Genomic DNA, 27760 nt, shown 5'->3' with positions numbered 1-27760 from the left:
AAACAAAAAATTGATTCAAATAGAATTCAGAAGACTGGTAATGATTACTCTCCTGCTTCCCATGTTTGAATGGTGCCTAACGCTGACTGTACAGCCTCCTCAGATGGAATTGTTCTGAGAACTCTGCCTTAGCACATGATAACTCTGCTGTGTGCACCCAAAATTGCTTACAATAGCTTACCTCTCCTCCTTGCTTTCTTTGTTTTACCTCTCACTGAATGCTGCAGCCATATTAGTGTACTGTTAAAAAGTTACTTGCTTCCACAGACTGCTTTCCAGCCAAAGTAAGCACACTTCATAGCTCCAATGCCAATCTTTTGAGTTTACATTTTGGTCACTTAAAGTAAAGTAATTATCAAGGTTTTTCACAAGGAAGAATTAATTTGGATAGAAGGCATTAAAACCTAAAAGGGGCGTGTAATTGCTAAGTTGTTGTTCCATATTTGCTCAGTTACATAGAATTCCAATGTAATGAATGATTTGTTCTTACATCAAATGTTCTAACTTCTTTTGAGCTTTTCCCATTCTATATCACAATGAAATCTGTTTATCACAAAAAATTTGTAAGTTAAAATGTTCCACTAGCTTTGCATCAGAAGGTGAAAATGCACACCTCCGTTTTATTCTGTGGTTTAGCACTGGCCTAGGTGCCTTTATTCTTCATGCTGTCTCGTCTTTATTTATCCTTTTGCATACAAAATATCATCTATTTTTGTCCTGGTTCTATTTATTGAAATGTTACTAAAATTTATCGTAAGTTGTATTTGATGAAATGGGTAACGATAAATTAGAGCTGATTGTACTATAATTGGTCGAAAGAGTATGACAGTTAATTAGATGTGATTAATGTATAATTAATTACATCATTTGTACCAACCTTTGACTTCAAGGCTGAATTTGCACCATTTGACCTTTTACATCAGGTCTGTTGTGTGCTTATGCAATTCTAGGCTCTAGTTGTTTTTACCAAACAAATTTCATCATTCACTTCTCTTTGCTACGAATGCACATTAATGATGGAATGCTACTTTTAATCATACATTCTACAAGTGTGTCCTATTGTTACAATTCTCTTGCTAGGTCTGCTACTTCTCCACACACCACTATTTTTCCCCAGTTCTTACTGTTCTGCCTCCAGTTGGCCCTACTGTTTCTCAGTGTGGTTACTTTTCTTCATCCCATTCAATGTCTCTTCTCTGTTTACTTTGTCTAGAGAAATGCCTGATGGCAAATAAAAATGTAACGTAGAGTCCTCAATTTGAAGCTTGTTTATCATTGAGTCAATCTATGCTCTCTATTCATAAATTGCAACACACTGATTGTAAATCCCTAATGTACAAAATGTTGAAGCATAATTACAGAGAGAATGAAATTGTTCTTTTGAATATATTTAGATTGTAACCTTAAAACTAATTGCAGGTAAGTGAAAGCAATTATATTAAATATGTACTGCAAGTTTTAATTGCATTGTGTTTCTTTTGTGTCGATCTTATAGCTTTTTTTTAGGTTCATCTGGATTGTGGATGTGTCAGGCCTTTACATCTCTAACTTAAGAATTAAGTATTTGATATATTGTACTTTACTGACATGCACACAGGCTGTGCTGCAAACTAAAGCACTTTCATCCATTCCTGTGAAATACAAATGACCCTCCTAATCCTAAATAACATTCTTTTAAATAAAAAAATCCACAGTATTGGCTGTATGCATATCAGTAGGGTACCTTTTATAATATTCTGTTTTTATAGAAAAAACATTTTGACTGATTTGATATTTTAACCATGGGATTGCCAGATGCTTCTGGCATAATGATTAATAACTTGTGTACATTAGTAATGATATTATTAAGTCATTTGGTTTGAAAATATCTAACTTTGCATGCTTTGCTGTTGTTTTTGCCCCCTTTCTCACTTCCAGGAAGAGAGCCCCCTGAGTCTGTCTAGCCCAGAGTGTAGTGGTACCTGGATGCATTACACTAGTGGTGTGGGTGCTGGGCGTCGAAGACGCAGATCAGGGGAACAAATCACTTCTTCCCCTGTCTCCCCCAAATCATTGGCTTTCACATCAAGTATTTTTGGCTCATGGCAACAGGTTTTTCAATTTTCCTTCATTTTTATGAAAATTGCCATTTTCACTGGTCAAACATTCACAGTAATTCCTCAAGTCTGTCTTAAAAGCCCCTGTTATTAATTTTAACATTGACCTCTAATTATAAAATAATTAACCCAAAATTTTGAATTGACAAACTAAGTTGAAATAGTTAATATGAATAGTTATCCTATTTATTCAGACAGTATTACCTTAATTGATCTAGGACAGATGTCAATGTAAAACCTGTAGGTTAAGTTATCGTTTGCTGTTTTTATGCTTGTCTATGCAAGAATGGATGCTGCTCTTGCATTTCTTTATTCTATTCTGTACAGACCTTGGCAGTTCTTTTCTTATTTAACTAAAATGTTGCAGTACCAATTTCATTGTTTATTTGAAAATATTGCAACCAATTTAAACATACCCATCGATCAGGAAAACTGTAAGAATCAATTCCTACATGGGTTTTAATCCCACCAATTTTATTCTCTGAAGTGAATGAAGAGTAATATTTGACTGTGTACACATCTGGCTAACCAAGTAAACACATGAGTGTCTTACCTGATGAGTTAGGTTAAAATTACTCACCTATCAGAACCCTTCTGCATGTCCAAATTAGATGCAGTTCAGGACATAGTCTGGTTTAAATAACAATGTTGTGGAAATTGACTGACTTGATCGGCAAGCAGTTGCAGCATAGTACTCCTTGGCTATTGACTATAGATTTCAGTCTTCAAAACGTCCTGTTCTTTTGAAACTAACTTATTGCCACTCAAAAATACTGTAGACAATGGACTACTACAAATCAGGAAGTGGGAAGTTTTTGTTTTGTCTGATTGACTTAACACTTAAAGAATGTGAATGGTGAAAGACCAATGGGACTGCCAACCCTGTTCCATCTAATCTTACTCTAACTTTATTAAAATTATTTAATGTTTTGATAAAAGGTTATTGAGGATGTTTTTCAATCTATAAATCAAAGGTAAATCAAGCAAAATTCAGTTTACCGGTTTCACTTTACACTCTACATATTGCACCCTTGAACGATTGCCTTTTGGCATCATAATGTCAAGATTCCAGAAGTTCATGGACTATTCTGTTCCATACAGCATTCAATCATCTAATTGTTCTTAACAGTATTAGTTTGAGCTTGTTTTGAACCCTCTGTACAATTAGTTCTTTTACAGGTATCATTTACACAACAGAACATTTAGAAGAAAATCTTAAACTTAACCACAATACACATGTGGGAGGGAAATAACTCTTTATAAACTCAAATCCATTTTAAGGTTTGTAGCCATGCTATTCAGTATTTATGATCCAAATCAAACAAACTACTTACATGAAATCACCGATTCCGATGTATTTTAGAAAATTGAATCAGGTCACTTGGTAGCTATCTTTCCTATCTTGAGGATGTTAATTATAATTGGAATTGTTCCATGCTTTTAAGTGGAACTCTTGTACCTTAAATAAATGTTTATGTCTCATATATCTGAACTGGGAAAGGGAATGTTGGCAGCTAATTTCAGAGTACTCACAACAGAACTTTAATTCTGAGATACGCATGCAAACCAATGAAGTTCCTAAAAAAAAAATTCAGGAGCACGAACCTGCTTGATTTAATCCATATTAGCACACGTTTTGGTCCCTTTAATCCAACATCACACAGGGAATAAACAATAATGTGAATTTCATTTTTTCTGAGCCACAGAATTGCTTGTTAACAAGACAATGCAACCTAAACTGTTCCGTATAAAAAGTAAACGCAACTGGTTTCAGCTTGTTCAAAAGGGATTGTGATTACTGCATCCCATTACATTATCAGAAATTTTAACTTTATAATCAATAATCGTTTCAATCCATATTCAATCTAAGAACAAACATTTTGTCATCATGTACACATGTTTTCTAGTAACCACATACTTATCCACATTTCAAATAAAAGCTTACATTAAAGCAAATTCTGATCCCATTGTCTAATTAATAGTTTTATATTGTTAAGATCATAATATGCTAATCATATGTTGGATCGCAAACATTTTTTTCAGCTGAACCAAGCCACATTGGAGGCACTTAGTGAAAACCTTTCAATGGTAGGGAAAGTAAATGGTGCAGCTCTTTGAAGAATGAAGACTGTTCACATGTAGGGTCTCTTAAAAATAAAAAAAATGAAAAGAGGTACTGCAACGTAAGACACTAATCAGGAATGTAAAGTGTCTAAAAAGTACTGTTGTACCCCTGCATGGAGTAAAGTTGTATTCTGTCAAATACACTTGTGTATTTCCCTGTATTGAGGCAGCTGAAGGATAGTTAACTGATGAAGTAATAGAGTGGTATCTGTATGCTCTTATAAATTGATATTTTCCCCACATATTTATTTTACCACCTTGTTAATCCAATGTTTGCTATGTTCATCCCATTGCAAGGACATTGTAGGTGGAATGGACCCATTTCAGGCTAAAGGATTTTGCATGATCTGTCATTGTCTCCATCTATATGTTTCCACTAACATTAATCATGCAGCTTATTAACACTGACTGTCTGAAGCAGGCCTTAGTATAAAAGCTGCTTTTAGTTCTTGCTGTTCATTCAAATATTCAAAATGTTTTTCACTATTGTCATACAGATTCTCACTGACAACACTCCTGGTTTACGAATTGGAAGACCCCATACAGAGCAGAAATACACTGGACTTGGTGAGTGCTGAAACTGTACAGTCAACTAATAATTTCACACAACTCTGCTCCTATTCTTCTATTAAAAGGAAATTATTAGTATTTAGAATTATGTTCTGCAGATATTATAAGGAATTATAGGTATGAAAGGAAAAGTATTTGATATTTTATTTATTGTCTAGTGATGGCTTTTAATGGATTTTGTTGTTTACTTTGGGATTCAAAAAAGTCACATGAAATTTGTGAATACAGAATTGAAATGTTTCTGAAGTTTCGATATATTAAACAACATGCTGAATTTAAAAACTCTCATTTGAAAGACTCAACTATCACGTGAGTATTCTGTACTGTTTGATGAATGTTGTAGTCAATGGTATAAAGCATGGGTTTGCAGCAGGCTTTGGCTTCTTACTAAATTGACATTTGCTGTAAGATCTTGCTTTATTTTTCTCTCTCTCTCGTACAAATTCAGAGATAACGACATCAAATATTTCTACTTTTGAAAATATATTTGTAGAAGAGTTGATAGTTTATATTTAATTTGTAAATGGCCATACATAGTAACAAAAGAATATTTTAAAATTATAGGTTACATCAGTATTTTGACAATTAGCATGTATGTGGCAGTAAACTAAGGAATAGGCATGTTATCTGTTGTAATGTAGATATGAAAGATTTGAATTTCTTATTTCATGTATTGAGATGATTATTTTTTGAGAAATTTGTGACGGCAAATGTGAAGTATTCAATGCGTTCACTCCCTCAAAAATGTGAATGAGATTTTTGCAGGAATATTAACTTTCCAAAGAGTAATTGTTTAATCATTTGTTAAATTGACTTTGGTGAATACAATATAATTTCTACACACTTTTAAATGGTGATATGGAGGGTGAGAAAGGAAGGAATGTTTTGCATGAATTACCTAAAAAAAATTAGAGCTTTTTTAAGTGGTGAGATCATTTAACTCGTCAGTATCTATAGGTCTTAGCTTTATAAACCGATGTGTCTGCATAAAGTATTGTCTAATAATGGATGTATTTTCCCTACTAATAACAGTAGATATTGATTTTGTCATAATTTTATGGCATGTTGCATGTATCCCTCTTCAGGAACAAAGAGCACCCGGTTTGTATGTGTTTTCTCTAACTCCCATTAGGGTCTCAGTGTGCAGGCCTGTTTAGCACTACTGTGCTTGGGGGTTCCTCGAGTGCACCTAACCTACAGGATTATGCTCGTGCGCATCGTAAAAAGCTGACATCATCTGGCTACTTTGATGGTATGTGCACACAACACCACAGACAAATCTGTCGTCATTTTGTCAGAAATAGAAATTCTGTGATGAGAACAACCAAATCCTGTGCCTTCCTTTGAAAAGCTGAAAAACCAGTCTGTGCCATATTTGGACTGCTAATCTATGCTTCGGGTGCAGTTTTTACACTGAAGTGTTCATTTACATCAGGTACATGTATGCACCTCAGCTGTAAAAGGTTATCAGTTTGTAACCTTTAAATGGTCACATTTTTTGGTATTTGCACAAATAACTGTCAACCAGTTATAAAATTTAATACATAGCATCCCTGTTGAGTTACAGTACTTGTTATTGGAATATGTTAACGAAACAATCACCTTGCAGCAATAATTTGTAAAACTCAAAACTAGTGATCAAGAATTTGATTACGTTAGAATGTAAAACGAATTTATTAGATTGGCCAGTAATTCCAAGTTTCTTTCAAAGGTTTACTTTGAGGCATAATGGTGATTTGGAAAGGGTATATAAGAACTGGGGGGAAGGAACAAGAAATGGTGAAGTGCTCTCTATGTACCACCAACTGCTTAAATCTGTTGATCTTGCAATTCATTACTTTATGCACAATATTTAATTATAATATGCACGTAACAGTCAGTATTAGCCAAGGGGTCTTTAACAGTGGCACTTACTCCCCGTGAGTTCTTTTTCCCTCTAAACAATCCTGCATGCAGCCTAACTTTAACTCTTTCTTAAAACAAAACCCTGTTCTGCTAGCTGTTATAAATTTCAGGTACCTGTTTTTCTCTTTCTCAGACGCCACACGCAGTTCTGCTGTAAAAAGATTTTCTATCTCATTTGCTCGACACCCAACCAATGGTATGTTTGCTTTTTATCCCCTCTCCTGCAAAGATTATCCTTTGCTTCATCCCTTTTTATTTGTAATGTTGGATGCAAACTTCTAATACCATTCGTGTTGCCTTTTCCTTCAATTAGACATATCTCTTGGAATTGGGCTCCATGGGATTGCAGAATGATTTATTTTACCCCTTCCCTCTAAACCTTTTCTCCTTCTCATTAAAACACGTATCATACTTAACCATTTTTGTGTTGTATGCGGAAATGGTTCTTGTTTTGTACAAGTGACAGTCTGTTAGGTTTAAAATAATTCATTTTAATTTATTAAGGGGTCATCTTGTAATACGTTTTACCATAAATCTGTACTAATTACATTTTTAACCCATTTTGCATTGCCATCTTTCTATTTATTCTTTGCATATTATTTATTAAGGATATATCAGTGTTACATTAAATAATTAAGTGTAGCTTATACATCGGTGTTGCATATACAGACTATTCTAAACATACTAGTAGTTTCATGGTTTCATATTTTAATATCAAGTCTTCAAAGCAATTTATAACATTTATTTTAAGTTTCACATGATAAAAAAGTGAATAATGGATTTTTAAAAATTCAATTCTAAATGTTGGGGGCAACTACATGAATGGTATTTCTATTCTAGGATCTGTTTTTATCCCTTATCAGTACAACCATTAGAAATCTAGCATCTCAGCTTAGAGGAATTTACATGATACTTAAAAAATTGCTCCATGAAGCTTGGTTTCTTCAGGGTGCATGTAAGACTACATTAACTATGACACCTTTCCACAACCATCCCACCTAAGATCACTCTTTTTGTAGCATTCAGTATATATAAACATACATTGATTTCTCCGTAAACCTAGGTTCTTGTTGTTATTGAACAGTTAGCACCAGTAGAAAACCCTTATGTAAAGTGCCTACAGATGACAGTATTTTTCATCTAGTCTCATTTATGATTGATTGTGTGTAAGATATGCTATTAAAAAATTATAGAGGGTGATAATACAGAACTTACACATACAAATAATAGCCACTACCTTTTCTAGATGCTCCTGTTACATGTAATCGCCAAAACGGTTCAAGTACAATAAAGTGAATGACATACATGTTTCACAGCTAAATTTGGCTCAAGATATGTACCGTGTAGTGTCCTTCTTCAAAACAAAAAATCTGAATGAAAAGAAGAATTTGAATTAACTCTTGTCTTTGCACAGATGCTCATGACAATATTTGTTCATTGCTTTTCCTGTTAAAGGAATGGTAACTTTTAGTTTAAGCATTTTTAGTTCTATTGCTGTTCCTGTCGCATGAAGTTGATAGTGTACAGGTACTCTGGGTTTGATTAGGTTTCCCTATTTTATTTTAAAGCGACTGAAAATGTGGATCTGTCTTACGAAGAATCTTCAGCTCAAACACACTTCATAAAAGGTTGGATTGTGATCTACTCTGTCATGGCCCACCATTTTCAATTTTAAAATGTTTTCCAATCACCTGAATCATGTGTGGATATTTTAACAAAGTTTAAGCAAGTATGTTTGCAAAGTTTAAGTGGCATTTAGATAGACACATTAACAAGCAGGGAGTAGAAGGAAATGGGCCACATGCAGGCAGATGGGATTAGTTTAGAATGGCCTCATGATTGGCGAAGACATGATAGGTCAAAGGGCCTGTTCCTGTGCTATACTGTTCTAAGATCTATGTGCAGTTTTAACCTTTTTCACCTAGAAAATGAAATAGTTTATCTAAAAGAATTTGTCCTTTCCTCCTACAGTTTTTCATCTAAGTAATGCCTTTCATTTGTATTGCCCAAAAAACACAAGATTTGAACTTATTTAAAATCCACCCATTTAGATCTATGATTGGGCATAATATGAGTTTCCCTACATATTTTGATGATACCAAGCTCTACCACATTACCACCTTTCTTGACCTGTCTCTGCTGTCTCTAAATTGACACATTGTTTGAACAAAATACAGTATGGAATGAAAATAATCTGCTCCAACTAAACATTAGGAACTCTGAAGTTCCAAATATTTTTATTCCATCACAAAATTCTATTCTCCCACCACCAAATTCATTTGTCTCCCTAACTGTCTAAAACTGAATCAGAATGCTGGCAAAATTGGTGTCATATTAGATCCAGGATTATCATCAGAATCTGATCCATTCCCACTTCTGTAACATTGTTTAATTCCATCACAACTCAGCTTATCTGCTGCTGAAGGCCTAATTTATACATCTTTTCCCTCTGGATCAGCCATTGTTGACAGCCTAGCAATTTCCTCCCTCTGCAAACCTAATATCATGCAAACTTATGTCTGTGTCTTAACTCATACCGAGTTCCATTCATGCTGTCCTGGCTGACACAAGTTGGCTCCCACTTAACAACATAATTGTTATACCCATTCTCAAATACCTCCATAGCTTCACCCTAGCTTTATAATTGCCTGCTGCCCGAACATGTAATTTTGGCCTATCAGGCATCCCCAGTTTTAATCTCAACACAGCTGGCAACCTAGTTGCCATCTGCTAAGGCCCCAAAGTTTGAAATCCCCAACCTAAACCACTCCACCTCTCAAACAATTTTTTCTATAAAATTTACGTATTTCTTTGACCAAGCTGTTGATTGTTTTAATATCTCTTTATGCTCAGTGCCAAATTTTATTTGATAAAACTTTTGTAAGTCTCCCTGAGGATGCCTTACTACAATAAAGGCATTGTATAAATACAATTTGTTATATGGTTGGTTATCATTGGATCATGGATTCAAACACAGTTGAGTCTTTTCAGGTTTAAGGACAGTATAGTCTTAAGAATGAAATACCCCCATATTATCCAACTTTCGCAGAAAAAGGAATTCTCCAGTTTTAGGAGTAAAGACAACATCTTTGGGACATTGTTCCTTTATATTTCCACTTTTTTCTCATTGTTGTACTTCCCTGATGCCACCCAGGTTTGGGAGCTGACAGGCCACTTCTATCTCGTCTGACAGTTCCTCCTAAAGGAGAGTATTTACCTTCAAATTTTCATAAAAACCAGAAAGGTTCTTGAAACATTGAGGACAGTATTTCATTAGTTTTAATGTTATAGAACAAAAAGCTAATTGGGGATCAGTACAATTTAGTAGTGACCGTGGCTCATGGCTACAGCTTTTCCCTTTCAGTCAGAAGATAATGGGCTCAGGTCTCTCTTCAGACACTTGAGAACTAAATCAGAGTTCTGTTTTGGAGATGAGATATTAAACTAAGGCTGTTACATGGCACAATTCTGTTGCGCTCTCGACACAGTATATTTAGCCTGTATATCCTGCGAAGAACTGTGATTTGACTCTTAATAGCAATATGAAATGATCTCTATCAGTTAGAATTAGTACTATTAATAACGAGTATGCTACAGTCTGACAATTAATACAATAAATCTGACAATGAATATTGTAAATCTAAGTCAGTATCTTGTACTTTAACTTCACTTGGAATGATGAAACATTACCGCACTAGACCTTGGCCTTGATCCACGTGGTTATGGTCGTTCAGCCTTCCTCTCCTGGTGGCCCCAGGGTGCCTCTTCGTAAAGTGGTTAGTCTCGAGTTGCCACTCACGAGCGTACTGTTGCAGTAATTCTAATCCTCAGATGTTTCTGCACCTCTTTGGTGGGAATTGAAGATCCTCTCAATGAATTGATCAGGAATCGATTTCCCTGATTGATCAGACCATTCAGATGGTGGGGTGATCTTTGGTCCTCCATTCTGAAGGTGTCAGGGACACGTAAGTCCCAGATAGGGGTGTGAGGTGTCCCTTCGTTCAGCTTGATGTTTCCTATCGTCCTGGTGAATCGGCTAAGTCAGAGTGTCCTGTGCTGTCTGCAGCTGCGGCCTGCCTATCTGGTTCTGCAGCTTGTTTGTTTCAGAATCTTTGCACAGATATTTTGGCCAATGCTTAGCTTGTTTTCCCACCATGCCTGTTGTATTATCCGATTCTGCCATCTTGAGTGGTTCATCTGGCTATACTTCCTCCCTCTTGATTGATCCTGATCGCAAAGCGTCATGGATCACATGATCACAGACCAATTTCTGTGAGGTGACGATTAGATCGTTTGAGCTCAAGCTAAGTACAACATACAGTCAAACAAATAAACTCTTACAGATTGCATGTTAGGAAATGACATGTAACTGAGATAAAGCAACATCATCAGACTTTATATTAGTAGAACATCAGAATTCAAATTTAACTAATCAAGCAAGAGTGGTAAACTAGAAGTAAATAAAGTAAAAGGTTTTGAATGAACAAGAACACAGTAGGTGTAAATATGGAGCACTTGAGAATGGATCAGTAAAGAGGACTTTTATGATACAAAGGTTTAAAAAAAAGCCCACAATACATTATCTCACAAAACCATATGCTTTAGGACGACTATTAGATATGTAATGTATAGTGATTTGATGCAAGTAAAATGCCTGGCTAACTGACTTACAAATTTGATGTAATTAATTTACAGACTTGATATAATCAATTGTGTAGTAACAATTAGTCTATAGACTTAGGTAATTTCAATGAAAGAACATATAAAAATAGTGTTGTGATAAGGTGCTTTTTTAATAGGCTCATGGAGACCATGAATTGAGTAAGGTCTCTATATGTAGTTTTTGCAACAGTTTTCTTTTCCACCGGGTGACTTAGACGGTGACGATGATGAGGTATATTGGGGTAACCAGGATTAACAGAACAGACAAATGTGACATGAGATGAACCCGGGGATGGATTTGTATGTTGGAGCCCAGTCCCAGAAATCCTTCCACCAGGTCATAACTTTAATTTCTTTTATTGGTTCTTTTACATCATTGGCCTGCCCAATTATCTTGGTGAATGTACTATGGGCTATGACCAACTGGGTTCAGATTTGGTGTAACTCCTCTGGTAGAGGTTTGAGACCAGTGTCGTATGTCTCCAGGTATTCTCCCAGAGTTTGCCGGAGTTCCTCACTTGTGTTAAATTCCACCCTTTCCCTCAGCTGAATTAGGCCTACCTTGGCGGTGTGGGTGGCCTAATACAGAAAGTGGTGTTGGTGACACCACATTTTGCCGACCCATACTGGTATGTGCTAAGTGAGGTTGTATGGTGAAGTTCCCTTTCCCCTAGATTGGTTACCTGGGTTATGTCAGTGTCCAGGTTGCGAGCCTCTATGAGACACTTTAGACTGGTGTTTGTCTTGAAGCCACATAGTGCATGTTCATTCAAATAAACTGGATATGGGCATGTTTTCACCATGTTAATCTGTCAACATCCATCCAGAGTGGTGCCTGTGAGCATCCCTTCCTTCCCCACTGTTTATGACAAGGTGCCGTCATATCTAAGCATAGGCCTTCTTGAATAGTGCCTGTTTTCTACTTAGTCCAGTCCCATTGTTCATGATTATTGGGAGACCTAGTACCATCCCTAATGCTGACCCACAAGTCTGTTTACAGTTGCCATTGAACCAGACTCTGGTCAGTTGCCTGAGTTGACAGCCTGATAATCCAGGGTATTTTTTTCCTTTAAATAAATGCTCTATTTGTTTATTGCTGATTCAGTATGGAACCTGTCCCTGACTAACCTGATCAAGATTCTCTCTCAACAGTTCTATCATCCACTGCCAATATATGCTCCACAGGGTCTGCTTCTGTTGCCTGCTGTCATCTTCCAGTTTCCCTTTTATTATCTGATTGTTTTGGCATATCCTTCCAACACAGCTACCACAAAGCTACTGACTTCCTTCCAAACCTTCAGCATCCTGCTGACTATTCTCATTAATTGTGTCTAAAATCTGTTTTACTTTTTGGATCAGGACCCTGAGTTTCTAGTCCAGGTTGGCCAAATCAAGGGCATTAATGGTTATACTCATGCCCATATACTGTTGCTAAGTTATTCAGTATTTCTCTTGTCAGTTGCTTATCCTTTCTAGGTTTGGTCTTCCCTTCATTTGTCACTATCTCTCATCCCAACAATCTACAGGTCAATCGGAGATGTGTCTTTTAAGTTTGGGGGGACTACCACTCTGGCAGTTGAGTCCCCGCTAAATTTTCCACCAGACGTACCAATTCATGGCAAACATTGTCATATAAGATTTTTCCCATAGGTTTTAAAACTAGCCTGTTTCATGGACAGGGGTGATTTCAGGGGACACAGATTGGGTGGCCTCTGTAGCTGGTTTTCGGCTATTCCTAATCTCATACAGATCAAACTTCCCCTCTGAGTTTCCAGGGCATCACTGTCTGTTTTCTAATCCCTTTTCTGGGCTGCTTGCTAAGCACCTTATCTCGGGGCACCCATTGTTTGAGAATCCTCACCAATCACCTGTGATTTCTACACTCATGTAGCAATCATTTGAGCTCCCATTCATTTTCCTATATACTACCCATAGGTTGTACCACCTGAACATTATACTTTTATTGGGATGTACCCATAACACACCATCCTCCCATACACCTGCGTCTGATGGGCCAAACTATTAGTATCCTGAGTACATATACTTTGGTCTGTCCAGTGTTTCTTGTGTGCTGCTTCCGGTGATGATGATGATCCCAATGAAGTAGATCCTGATTAAGTTTTGTGTGCTCATGGTTGCCCTGGGGGAAGATGAAAGTCACTTCTGTTGTTACCTTTGTTTAATATCAGAATAGTTTATAACATGTGCAATGCACATGCTGTAACCCTTCCCCCATTTTTTGAATGAACATCTATATTTAATTCAGGTGTAAACAAGCAATTGTGGTTAATCCCATTAGAATTTACGGGAATGTATACAGAAGTGTGAATTGCGTACAAATGCCAACCATCAGAAACAGTTGTACCTTGCTTGGGGTGGTCACTGGGAATCGTTTCATCCTCTGGGTTAATGACTCAATATATTCATTGAATCAGCACCCAACAGAGACTCATCAGTTTGTTCTGAATCCTCTGTCTCTGTGGGTCCAATAATATTGTATTCTCCAGTTCCCAAGTTTTTGTGTGCTGTCATTCCCCCCAGTGATGATGCTGATAACGCTAAAGAGCTCTACCTGACAGGCCGGTTCTGTTTGTTTTTTCCCTTGTCCACACTAGTCTCTTAGCATTGTCTCATATCCATGGTGTGGATATACCATCTGCAGTTTTAAGGAGCCTTTATATGTCCTTGTCTATTGGGGAATTATCGGAAAGTTCTGGTGTGTCTGGACTGTGTCACGTTGTTCCAATTGGATGGAGAAATCAAGTCCTCTGGTAAGTCAGGTAGGTCATCCAAGGCTCTGTTACTCATTGGAGCTGCAGAAGATGTTAGTGATGGCAGGGTCTAAATTTTGTCAGGGGTGGGGTCCAGCTGAGAGGAAGTATCGGATGGTGTCCTTGGCCTTGTCGCCTGCTCTAGGGAAATGTCAACTGCCATACCTTTTTTAAGGTGGTGACAGCGGCTGTGTTGACTGCTATAGACTCACAATGGTTTACGTGGTACACCTGGTCTATCCTGTGGCTAGTAGAACCTTGTATTCCAAGGGACTTATTGACCACAGTGTGGCGATCTGAGTATTTACAGGAAAGGAAGGAACTAGGGTTGTATATCTGTGACATCACCTGTAGTTCTAAAAAATAATTGACAGGGTTAACTTTACTGTCAAAGTAAGCCTTACTTAATTTCTTTTTGGTTCCTAACCTGACAGCTGCTGCTAACTGCATGGCCTTGATATTTTTGGTGAACTGCTGCGCTGCTTTTTGTGGGTGAGAGCAGGCTCTCTGAGGTCAAGTCTGAACAGGTAGTTGAGCCATTCGCAGGGGTCGGTCTGTCATTAGGGTATGAGCGGTGAACCCTGTGGATCTTGAGATGGTGTTACGCACCTTCATAAGAACAAATGGAAGTACTGTGTGCCAGGTTTTATTGTTCTGCTGCACCGTCTTCCTAATCGTCCCTTTTAGGGTACAATTCATCCTTTCCATACCTTACTAAATTGGGGGTGGTATGCAGTATAGAATTTCTGTTTGATACCAATCAGAGTCCTCATATTCTGGATGACTTCGCCAGTGAAATAACTTCGCTGATCTGTCTTGATACTGCAGGATAAACCCCATCTTGTAAATCCCTGTTGTGTTAGGATTTATGTGGTTGTTTTGGCCGTATTGGTCTTAACAGGAAAAGCATCAACCCATTTTGTGAATGTATCTATGATTACTATTCCTACTTAGTGGAAGGAGACCTATATAATCAATCTGTAGGTTCATCCAGCGCCTTTCCACTGGATGGTATGCCTCAATTCTCCATTTGGGTATACCTGTCTGGATCATTTTGGGCAATCTTCTGTGCAGTGTGCTACACCCTTATGTAACTCGGGCTACCAATACAGTTCTTTCAGTCATTCAGCAGTGGCTTCAATTCCCTGGTGTCCAAGCCCGTCATGGTATTGGCATATGATCTGATTTCTGACTTGAATCGGAACTACATAAACTCCCGCTTTTAGAACTAATCCATCCTGTATTTGTAAGGAACTTTTCCACTTATCATAAGCACCTAGATAAACTCCTGAAATCTGTTTTAAGGAATCATCGTGGCATTGTGCTTGCCTAAGGCCCTCTATGTTTGTTTGGCTCACAGTGATCGCATTTACCTGCTATCCTTTGGGTGGTTGGCAGAATTCTCCTACATGAGCACCTCTCTTCGCTAATTCGGCCGCTTTATGGTAGTAAGGACTGTCGATGCTGGAGTCACAGATAACACAATGTGGAGCTGGAGGAACACAACAGGGTTGGCAGCATCAGAGGAACAGGAAAGCTGACGTCGGCTCCACACTCTGTTATCTCATCCGCTTTGTGGTTGTCTTCTGGGGATGTTTTGTGGTGGCTTCTAACTTTGATTATGCCATATCTCGTTTCACCAGTGGCCTGTAATATGTATTTTAATAATGGGGCTGATGGAAGGTAGGGGTTTCCCATTGGCGGGAATAAAACCTCTTGCTTCCCTAATGATAAAAGTTCTGTAAGGCTGTTGCGTACAAACATGGTATCAGAGTAAATGTGTGTGGGTGGAGGGAACAGATTGAGACGGCAGACCACATAGGCTACACCTGCTAGTTCTGCAGCTTGGGCACGTGGGTGGCTGGGTAATTTTAAAGTGAATTCAATGACGCGCGCACACACACACGCACGCGCGACCGGCCTTGTTATATGACTGCCTCTCTGCATAGATTATGACTGTAGTTTCTACTTGTCTGTCTTTTTGCCTTGTCTTTGACTGTCCTGTTACTTTGGGATGAAAGAGCCAGTAGGGTGTTTTGCTGTTATTATTTGGCAGTCACCCAAAATTTAGGATATCAGTGAGGAAGATGGGCACTTTGGTATGTTTGACTGAGATTTTCTGACCTTGAAGCAGCAGAGTCCATCATGCGGCTCGGGTCTGGCTCACTGAGCCATTTTTGATTCGGCTGTATAGCGGGAACTGGATTGGGGTGTGCTCAGTTAAGATAGTTACAGCACTTAAACCAATGATATATTCAAAGAACTGGACTGCCCAAAAGACTGTGAGGAGGTGGTGTTCACACATTGAAAACCCTTGTTCCACAGGCTATAGGACACTAGAGGCGTGAGCCACTGGTCGTAGCCTACTGTGTCATTTGTGTAGCAGACTGGCACCTATTGTACGGTCTGTGGCAGCAATTTCTAGGGTGTATGGTAAGTTAGGGTGGGGAACTAGCAAAGCTGGTGTTATTGCGAAGGCATGCATTAAGTCAGTCACTGCCTTTGTATGTTGGGATGTCCAATTCCTGGCAGCATTCTTTTTCAGTAACTCTGTGAATGGGGTTGCTTTGGTGGCAAGCACTTCGATGTGGTTCCTGCAGTATTCCAGTAGACCCGAGAAAGATTGGAGTGCACTAACATCTCAAGGAAGTGAGAGCTGTGCTTTTGGTCTATCTCTGTTTTTCTATAGGTGACTATTGTTTCCAAATATGTAATCCTATGCTGTAGAATCTGCAACTTTTTCGGGTTTGTTTTCCAACGTGCAAGAAGTTGAGTAATTCATCTAGGAATTGGATGTGTTCTTCCTTTGTTACAGTTTGTAAGAGTAGGTCATCTACGTATTGTATAGGCAATCAGGGCAGGAAAACTTCTCTAATGCCTTGGCTAACTGTCTGTGGAAAATCGAGGGTGAGTTATGGAATGCTTGGCATAAACCGGTTCAGGTATACTGTTGTTCCTGGAAGGTAAACGCAAATTTATACTGACAGGACCGATATGAGGGTATGGACCAGAAACCGTTACTAATATCAAGTACAGTTGATGTATTTTGCTTGCGGGCTTGCCTCATTATTGTGGCTGGGCTGGTGGCTACTACCAGTGCAGTGAGGGGTTGACTTTATTGAGTTCCCAGTAGTCAATGTTAAACACCATGAGCCATCTAGCTTCCTCACAGGCCAAATTTGGAGCATTATTAGTGGAGGCTACAGGTCACATCACTCCTATTTAGAAAAGACTGTCAATTACTTTGGCTACCAACCCCTCTACCTGTCTGGGGAAGTCGTATTCTTTTTGCAGTTTCAGGTCTGGCCCCTCGATTCTCACCTCTCCCGGTATACACCCACAGTCATGTTTATGCTCGGCGAATACCCCTTTGTGTCTTATAATCACTTCTTGCATTACCATATCCTTAGTCATTGTTAGGGGATTGAACCAAAACACTCTATTGAACTGATCTGATTAACGTAATTTCCTATTGAGATGATAGGTGGCGCCTCACTAATCTGGGGCATCTTCCATTTGCAGGAATTTGCTGGATCAACAGCAACTTTACACCTAGTCATGAAATCGACTCTGAGGATGTGTTCTGCATCTGGGGAAGGTTAACTAAGATAGCAGGGTCGTGGCATGTAATGTCGCTGAGTTTAAATTCCATAGGTCCAGTAATGTACCCCTCCTGCGCATGGTCAGTAAATCCGTTTAGAACAGTTCCTGTGATTCTCCAGGGTATATCTTGGGGTTGTGTGGGATCCCAAAGAAGTTCTACAGAGCAGCCTCCTACCTTGTCATCGACTACTGATCTACCTACACTATCTCACTTGGTGTCGCAGACCCATACTGGGGAGGCAGGGGCTTGACATCGTTATACGGATGCCTCGTAATTCAGGGGTGGGGATTAGCCAGAATCCCTGGCATGGACCGAAGCCTGCCAAATGGGACCTTCTAATGAGAGTTGGTGCCTCCCTCTATTACTCCTTGTTCCTGTCACGTTTAGTGGTCCCTTTGGTTGCAAGTGTGGTTGTGTGGGGGCTCTACATTCTCGCACATCGCGTCCTGGGCACCCACAGTGGTGGCATTGCGCTGGCTGCCATGTGCTCCTCTGCGGTACTCCTCTATCTCTCCTTGTGGCTGTGCGAGGCGGAGTTGAGCTCCTTTGATAAGGATTACCTTCTGTTCCTTCATTTCTCCATACTGGACCATGGTTGGAGTCTTGGAAAGAAAGGATTTTCTCTCCCTTCTCTGTTTTATTTTTATTAAGATTGTAGACTTCTTTTTTCCACGCACGGGCCATTCTCCTCAGAACCCATGCCTCATTGTGAGTTGAGTCTGTGGGATTGAAGTTCTCACATGCCTGGTCCCAGGGGTGCCGCCTCTTAGAGTGGTTGGTCTCAAGTTGCCACTCCCGAGCGTGCTGTTTCAGTGATCCTAATCCTCAGACGTTTCTGCAAATGGATCGATCAGGAATCAATTACCCTGATTGAGCAGACTGTTCAGGCAGTGCCATGTTGTTGGTGGAGTGGGCGGGTGGGGGGAGGGGGGAGTCTTTGGTCTTCCATTCTGAAAGTGTCAAGGACACGTACGTTCCCAGATAGGGGTGTGAGGTGTCCCTTTGTTCAGCTCAGTGTTTCTTATTGTCCTGATGAATGGGTTTAGTCTGTTGTGTACAGTGCTGTCTGCAGCTTGTTTATTTCAGTACCTTTGCACATATACTTTGGTATCTGTGATACTTGATTTCCCAGCATTCCTGGTATATTATCTGATTCTGCCATTTTGCGTGGCCCATGCAACTGCAATTCAAAAGATAAGCAGGCAATTCCTTCTCATTGTTTTGGAAACATTTACCTCTTAAGTGACAACATCAAAATATTCCAGTCATTTCATGAGACTTCTTCTTCATAGAATCCCTACAGGGTGGAAACAGGCCCTTCGGCCCAACAAAGTCCACACCGACCCTCACAGCAGCCCACCCAGACTCATCCCCCTATAACGCGCCAAATCTACATATCCCTGAGCACAATGGGAAATTTAGCATGGCCAATCCACCTAGCCTGCCCATCTTTGGACATGAGGGAGGAAACTGGAATACCCAGAGGAAACCCACACAGATACGGGCAGAATGTGCAAACTGCACACAGTCACCTGAGGGTGGAATCGAGCCCAGGTCCTGGGCGCTGAGAGGCAGCAATGCTAACCACTGTGCCTCGTACGGCACAAATTGGCTGTGCGCTCCTTAGGTCTCATCAGTGACTACATTTCAAAACTAGTTAATTGGTCTAATAGCACTTGTTGATTTGTGAAAGGTACTTTGTAATAAATCCAGGTTCTTGTATTAATTATGCACCTGTCAGTGCAGATTGTAGACTTGGTATTTAGATCGATTGCATCTTCATCCTGAGCCTTTCAAATATTTTCTATTTTTCCCTCTATCATTCGGTAACCAATATTTCTTTTACGCATGAGAGTTGTTTCAAATACTATCCCTATATTACCTGATCCTTTTGGCTTTGACTGCTCTTCAACATAAGCTTTTCTTAACTACAATTTACTAATTCATAATGTACTTTCACATCTCTAAGTTTACAGATTTCATGGAAATTTGAATATCTTGTAGTTCTTCTTCTGACAATATGTATATCATTTTCAGAAATGAGATCCTGTTTACTACTTTGAGACTTTTCCCACCAGTATTACCAGTTTTCACTATTTGTATACATGTACTCCTGGATTTCTTGCTGTCATTTAAGAATTATTAGAAACGTTTCCATTTTCTCACCTTTTCCAAAAATATGCTACTTTCAGTAAGCAATTATATAAGCCAAGGAAAAGCAAATACGTTCTATGTAGCAAGAGATACGATGGGTATCTGCTTAATCTCATGCAATGTGCGAATGGATTTGAGATAATGGGAACTGCAGATGCTGGAGAAGTCCAAGATAAAATGTGAGGCTGGATGAACACAGCAGGCCAAGCAGCATCTCAAGAGCACAAAAGCTGACGTTTCAGGCCTAGACCCTTCATCAGAGAGGGGGATGGGGAGAGGGAACTGGAATAAATAGGGAGAGAGGGGGAGGTGGACCGAAGATGGAGAGTAAAGAAGATAGGTGGAGAGAGTATAGGTGGGGAGGTAGGGAGGGGATAGGTCAGTCCAGGGAAGACGGACAGGTCAAGGAGGTGGGATGAGGTTAGTAGGTCGATGGGGGTGCAGCTTGGGGCGGGAGGAAGGGATGGGCGAGAGGAAGAACCGGTCAGGGAGGCAGAGACAGGTTGGACTGGTTTTGGGATGCAGTGGGTGGGGGGGGGGAAGAGCTGGGCTGGTTGTGTGGTGCAGTGGGGGGAGGGGACGAACTGGGCTGGTTTAGGGATGCAGTAGGGGAAGGGGAGATTGAATGGTTTACTTAGTTTGTCCAGTCTGAATAAGGGCTGTTGTAGCTAGTTTTATTTTTAAAATCAATTATTTGAAATGCAGTTACTGTTAAAACTCCGTTTACAATTTATGTAAGTCCATATTGACTTTGAAAATGTTGAAATTCTAAATTTTATTTACACACTTCTGACCCCTTGAAATTCATGTGCAAACATTTAATTCATTTATATGATATTTCCTCATCCACTTAGCCAATTTTTAGTCCTTCTACTATAAATCAAGTGCTCTTTCACTAAAATAGCTTGAGATAATCCTTGATCTTTGTTCTCAAGAGCCAGTAAACTGTTTTCCAATATCCCGATAGATTAATACATTACAGTGTGCTGATAGGATTCCTTTATTACCTCTTGTAACTTGATATAATCAGCATTGTTTCCTTCTAAAAAATATGTTACAACTAATATTACAAAGATAAATATTAAAACACTGGGCAGAAATTTACAGGGGTGGTAAATAGCTCGCCACTCCCCCAACCCTAAAACAAAAAAAATTCACAAACAAACCTGCCCTGCACGTATAACATTCTGCAGGCAGACTAACTTGATGGATGAAGGGAGGAATAACGCCCTGATGGACTGACAAATCCAGCAGAATGAGAGCACTCTGGTGGTTGCTGCAGAGAATGCATGCCTAATTGTGGAGTATATTGAGTCAAGAACTTTTAGATATGGAGATTTCTAAGCACTTTAGGAAAGGGGGTTACTTGTTTAGGTTTAAAATGCGTGTGAATACAAAACATGGGGACTTTTGTTGGGGAGGGAAGTTTGGTAGGCACATGATGGTCCAAAGATAGTACACCATTCCATGTTGACATTTTAAACACTTTTTTTAAAGAAAATAATATGGTGTTTCCACTCCCACTTGCGTGTGCAGCCTAATATTGGGGTAAACAAGCTCTGTTGACATGTAATTATTTATTTAGTTAAGGTGGGTGCTTTGCTGATTTCAGCATTATATTATTATATGGGTAGTACAGGGAGGAAACTTGGGTGGATGGGAAGGTAATGGGATCGCCCTCCAACAAATATTATATACCTCAGCCCCACCCACACCCCCTCCCCGATTAAAGCAACACAGTCATGCAATAATCAACCTGTTTTCCTTAGAAGTGTAAAGTGAAGATGCGTTTAAAGATGCCTGCACTTCCAGCTTTTTCTGTGATTATTTTACTTCAAGTAGAAATGGTACATCAGTGCTGATTCTCTTTTCAAGAAAGCAGTTAAAATATTTGACCAAAAATTTATAATGTCAGTTCTATCGCTGATCTCAAGTTGTATAACTTTTTGATATGTTTTAATAAAGTAAAATCAGTGAAGTTAATTTTGCTAACAGGCTTTTGCTACCTTTTCATTTTGTTTTTGGCATTGTTACCTTTTGTTTTTGCAATGTTTTGATCTTTGCAATATAGGAACTAAGTTCTTTAGTACAAAAGCTTTCATAAATGGTACAAATTTGTCAGATGACTTTAAACCTTTTTGCAGTGTTTAAAAAAGGCAAAAACTTCGCGAAATTGCATTCTTATAAAATGTTGTCTGAACATTTCCAAGTGGTATTATTGGCTAGGTTGTCACAATTTTGAGTCTCGCAGTTTCCTTCTATTCACATTTGACAGCTTCCGGGAACAATTTGTGGTAATGAACAGTTTGTTTAATCCAAAGTCCAGCAAACCATTGATAAGTTTTCAGTGAAGACTTTTTGATGTTTAAATAGTTGGGAAGGAACTCGTGAAACTGTCTCATGTAACAAACGGCCACTAATGTGAAGTACTAGAGGGAATACTGAATAGACTTGTACGTGAACACAAGGGATGATATCTTGAAAGGGTTGTCAACTGAGGCCTTATGTGTAGTGTAGGAATAAAAAGAAGGCAGTGTCACTGTTAGGAGTGTGTAATAAGCTGCTAAATAGTCCATGGGCAATTGAGGAGCAGATATATAGTCAACTCAGTGGGTGTATACAGCTAATAATGAGATATTTATATTAGGTAATTTCAACTACCCTAATATTAATTGGGATAATCATAGTATATCATTGTGGATAATCATAGGCAGATCTCTTGAAAAGTACACTGAGGGAGTTTTTTTTTAATGTCGATGTGCAAATGGTCCCACAAGAGACAGTGCAGTACTGTACCTAATTCTGGGGAATGAAGCCGGAGAGGTGTTCGAGGTGACAGTGGTGGAGCGTTTTAATGACAGTGACCACAATACTGTACATTTTAAATTTGTTATGGAAAATGAAAAAGATGATGTGCAAAAGAAGATTTTGATAAAATAAGGCAGTGTTTGGCCAAAATAAATAGACTGGGAACAGTTACTTGAGGGTAAATTTACAGCCAAACATTGGGAGGTGTTCCAGAAGGTACTGGAGAGCATACAGACCCAACATCTTCCCTTTTAGGATGAAATGTAGAAGCAATAAGCCCGGAGATTCCTGCTTGTCTAGGACAATCAAGACTGGATAAAAAGGAAAAGAAAAATATGTAACAAGTGCAAAGGGAACAAAACATCTGATTTCCTACAAGAATGTGGAATGTGTTGGGGGAAATCAAGAAAGTAATTAGACTGCGCTGGCAAAAAAAAACCTAACTATTCATCCTACTTTCCAGCACATGGCCCTACGCTTGTGTGCCTTGGCATTGCAATTACACATCTAAATACTTAAATGCTAAGAGAGTTTCTACCTCTACCACTCTTACAGGCAATGAGTTCCAAATTCCCACCAAACTCTAGTAAATTTTTTTTCCCTCACATCTCTAAACCTTCTGCCCTTTACCTTATATCAATGCCCCTGGTCATTGATCCCTCCATCGAGAGGAAATGTTTCTTCCTGACTGCCCTAACTACACACTTTTATAATTCTTTACATCTCAATCATGCCACCCCGCTATCCCCCACACCCAATCTCCTCTGCTTTAAGGAAAACAACCAGTCTGTCTAATCTCTCTTCATAACTGAAACTCTCCAGCCCAGGCAACATCCTGGTAAATGTCCTCAAGTGCTATCACATCCCTCCTGTATTGTGAATTCCAGAACTACACACAAATGTGCCTTTTACAAATTTGTCACAGTCTCCCTCTTCTTGTACTCTGTGCTCCTTTAAATGAAGCCCAGTATAATTTGTGCACAACTCTCTGAGCCTTTCCTGCCAGCATTAATGAGTTATGTACATACAGATCCCCTTGCTCCTGCACACCCTTCAGAATAGTATCCTTTGTTTTGTACAGTCTGTCCAAGTTTGTTCACCAAAGTGGATTACCTCTCACTTTGCTGCATTGAACTTCATTTACAACCACGTCAATTCTTTCGAAATTCTATGCTGTCCAGTTTACAGTTCACAATTCTACCAACTTTTATGCTATTTGCAAACTTTAGACATTGCAATGTCCTTCTTATATCTGAGGATAGTGCCAAAATTTGGTGATCTGTCATACAGACTACTTAAGCAAAAAGCCTGGTGCAATCACACCCACACAGTCCCATACAACACCATCACCACAATTAGATATGTCTTGTCCCACCCGCAGCTTTCAACCATATCTAGCGACTCTGGATGAGATATCTATGAGATGATGGGCCACCAGGAGCAGCAGAATTGGATTCAACCAGAATCGACCTTGGTTCAATGATGCCTGCAGTAAAGCATGCCCAGAGCAACACCAGGCATACCTAAAATGAGGTGCCAACCCTGGTAAAGCTACTAAACAGGACCTTGCAGGCCAAACATCATAAGCAGCAACAAGTGAAGGGCTAAGCAATTCTGCAACAAGCAGATCAAATCTGTATTCTGCAGTTCTGCTACATTGAATCATGAATGTTGCTGGATAATAAAAAAAAAACTCATTGGAGGAGGAGACTCCACAAATAGCCCCATCCTCTGTGAAGGAGGAACCAACTACATCAGCCAAAAAGATGAGTCTGAAGCAATTAGTACAGCCATCTGCCAGCAGTACTGAGCGTATAATCTATCGTGGACTCCCTCAGATGCCACCAGCATCACAGATCCAAGTCTCGAGCCTAATTGATTCAGTCCATGGTTAGCACTGCTGCCTCACAGCGCCAGGATCTGGGTTCACTTGCACCCTCAGATGGCAGTCTATGTGAAATTTGCATGTTCTCCCTCTATCTGTATGGATTTCCTCCCACAGTCCAAAGATGTGCAGGCTAGGTGCCTTGGCCATGCTAAATTGCCCATAGTGTCCAGGGATGTGCAGGCAAGATGTGTTAGCCATGGGAAACGCAGGGTTACAGGCATTTCGGTGGGGGTGGTGGGTCTGGATGGGATGTTCTTTGGAGAGGCAGTGTGAACATGATGGGTCAAATGGCTTGCTTCCACACTGCAGGGATTTTATGATTCAATGAATAACAAAAGGCACTGGATAGGCTATGGCCCCTGACAATGTTCTAGTAACAGTACTAAAGACCTGTGCTCTAGAATTTGGCTGCATTCCAAGCCAAGCTGTTCCACTAAAGCTACAACATTGCCATCTCCCTGACAATGTGGGAAATTGCTTAGTTATGTCCTGGCCATTTAGCACTGTCTACTTTTGATCATCAGTGTAGTCATGGAAAAATCATCATCAACAAGTCTTTCACGCAACATTTGCTATTAGTTAATTTGAGTTACACCAGGGTTATTCAGCTCCTGACCTCATTGCAGTTGTCATTTAGACATGGACAAAACAACAGATTTCTGAGTATGACCTCAAGTAGTCCAAACAAAATGAGTCAGTGGCATCAAAGAAGATCATTGTGTATTTTCAAGGTCAGTCATCTCAACTCCAGAACATCTTTGCTGGAATTCCTCAGGGAAGTGTCTAAATCCAGTCATCTTTTTACTGTTTCATCATTAGTTCAGAAGTGGGGATTTTTGCTGCTGATTGCACAACACATTGTGTCACTTCACAACTCCTCACACTGAAACTGTCCATGTCCAAATGCAGCATGACCTGGACAAGGCAGTATACAGGTTTGGAGTGATAAATGGCAAGTATCATTCACACCACAAATGCCAGGCAATGACCATCTCAATCCAGTAGGAAATTGATCGTCGACCTGAAACTGAACTGGGATATCTATATAAATGCTATGGCCACAAAAGCAGGTCAGAGGCTAAGTATCCTGCAGTGACTAACTCACTGCCTGACTGCCCATAGCTTATCCTCGACAAGGAAAAGTCAGTGTTATACAATACTCTCCACAGCACTTGGAAGTTGACACCGTCCAGAAACATTCACTCTCTTCACCAATGCTCAATAGCAGCTGTGTGAAACAGCTACGAAGTACACTGCAGAAATTCCTCAGACAACACCTTCCAAACCCATGTAGAAGAACAGGGCAACAGATAAATGAGAACACCACCAAGTTGCCCTTTAAGGCACTCACTATCCTGATATGAAAATACATTGCTGTTTCTTCAGTTCCACTGAGGCAAGATCCTGGAATTCCCTCCAGAACAGCACTGCAGGGGTACCAATACTGAATAGACTGTAACAGTTCAAGAAGGCATTTCACCACCACTATTTCCAGGGCATTTAAGGCATGTCCATGCAGCAACACCCACATTGCATAAATGAATACATGTTCATATGTGTCACAACAACAGCCTTGCCGTCTTGAACCTGTTCAAAACAAAGTCTATCAAGCTTGTTAAATACAATTTCCTGACACTTAAGAATTTATCCATGTTTTTCCAGGTGGTTATTAATTCTATCCCAAATAATTGTTTCTTGAAGTTTCCCTATTAACAAAGTTAAACCCATTAGTCTGCAATTGCTGTAATTTACAGGTATTTTTTGAGAAGGAGCATAGTGTTTCCAATTTGCGTGATAGAGTTGTACAGGATAGAAACAGACGCTTCGGTCCAATTCATCCTAAATTAATCTAGTCCCGTTTGCGAGCATTTGGCTCATGTCCCTCTAAACTCTTGCTATTCATGTACCCATCCAGATGTCTTTTAAATGTTGTAATTGCACCAGCCTTCATCACTTCATCTGCAGCTTAATCCATTCCTGGACTACAATCTGCATGAAAACATTGCCCTTTAGGTCCCTTTTAAACCTTTCCCCTCTCACCTTAAAACTATGCCTTCTAGTTTTGGACTTCCGTGTTCTAGGACAAAGACCTTGGCTATTCACCCTATCATGATTTTATAAACCTCTATTGAGCCACAACTCAGCCTCCGATGCTCCGAGGAAAATAGTCCCAAGCCTATTCTGCCTCTCCCTGTAGATTAACTCATCCGACTCTAGCAACATGCTTGTAAATCTTTTCTGAACCCTTTAAAGTTTCATAACACCTTTGCTATACAAGGGAGACCCCAAAATTCAGGAAGAATTAGATTTTTTTTTGCCAGTGTCTCTATAATTTCCATTGTCCCTTCCTTTAATAGCCATTGAAATATCCATTCAGTCTTGGTACCTTATTATCTTTAAACACAAATAGTTTGTCCAATCCTTCCTTGGACAATTTTAAACCTTTCTAGTGACTGAGTTTCTATTCCTGTCAGCATGGCCTAGATAACATCTGTATTGTAGGCAAAGACAAATGCAAAGTTCTAATTTAACAGCTCAGCCATGCCTCTTGCCTTTATGAAAATCCCATTTTGTTGTTAATCGGCCCGGCTCCTCCTAGTACCGATGTGCATACAGAAGATGTTGGGGTTTCCCTTTTATGTTATTTTCCAGTCTTTTCTCATAATCCTCTTTGCTCCTTTTTTTTGTTTTCTTCAGCTCTCCTCTAAACCTTCAGTATTCAGTTTAACCTATGTCTCCATTGTCATCCGAGAAACTCTGGTTTTGTTTGTCCTGAGTTTCCCTCTTGAAGGAACCATACTTTGACTGAACCATCTCTCTTTGAAGATGGCCAATTATTCAGCTACTGTTTTTTCCTGACAGCCTGTGGCTCCAGTCTGTCCCAACCACTAGTGTGTAATAGTTATCTGCTGTTTCATATTACATAAAATTTATTAGCTACTTCACTGATTCACATAATCATCAATTTATGCTTGATTTAGTTCCGGGAAATTAACTGGCACAAGTAGGTGCTAAAAGGTCAAGGATGAATCTTGGAAATCATAACTTGCAATCTTAAAATAATTAAGTTCAATCAAAGATGAACTGAAAGGAAGGGAAGTGCAACAAACCGTTTTGATGACATGGCGAAATAACATCTTTTGTTATAGAAATTGCAGTGATGTATTTTCCTTGGATC

General features: G+C 39.4%; 1 protein-coding gene across 17 annotated transcripts in view; it reads left to right on the top strand.

Moving 5' to 3' along the window:
• Window positions 1-27760, top strand: part of ppip5k2 (diphosphoinositol pentakisphosphate kinase 2) — a 249152-nt gene that overhangs the window by 168583 nt on the left and 52809 nt on the right. For 9 of the 17 annotated variants that reach the window (XM_059644714.1, XM_048527822.2, XM_059644712.1 and 6 more), the window contains 5 exons: window positions 1918-2091; window positions 4718-4787; window positions 5923-6042; window positions 6829-6891; window positions 8264-8323. In XM_059644714.1, the coding sequence (XP_059500697.1) occupies window positions 1918-2091; window positions 4718-4787; window positions 5923-6042; window positions 6829-6891; window positions 8264-8323 (487 nt within the window). The remainder of the gene's footprint in view (window positions 1-1917; window positions 2092-4717; window positions 4788-5922; window positions 6043-6828; window positions 6892-8263; window positions 8324-27760) is intronic. The other 8 variants (XM_059644717.1, XM_059644716.1, XM_059644711.1 and 5 more) reach the window with 8 other exon arrangements.

Source organism: Stegostoma tigrinum, chromosome 3, assembly GCF_030684315.1.
Source record: "Stegostoma tigrinum isolate sSteTig4 chromosome 3, sSteTig4.hap1, whole genome shotgun sequence".
NCBI lineage: Eukaryota > Metazoa > Chordata > Chondrichthyes > Orectolobiformes > Stegostomatidae > Stegostoma > Stegostoma tigrinum.
This window is presented reverse-complemented; position numbering and strand designations above follow the sequence as displayed.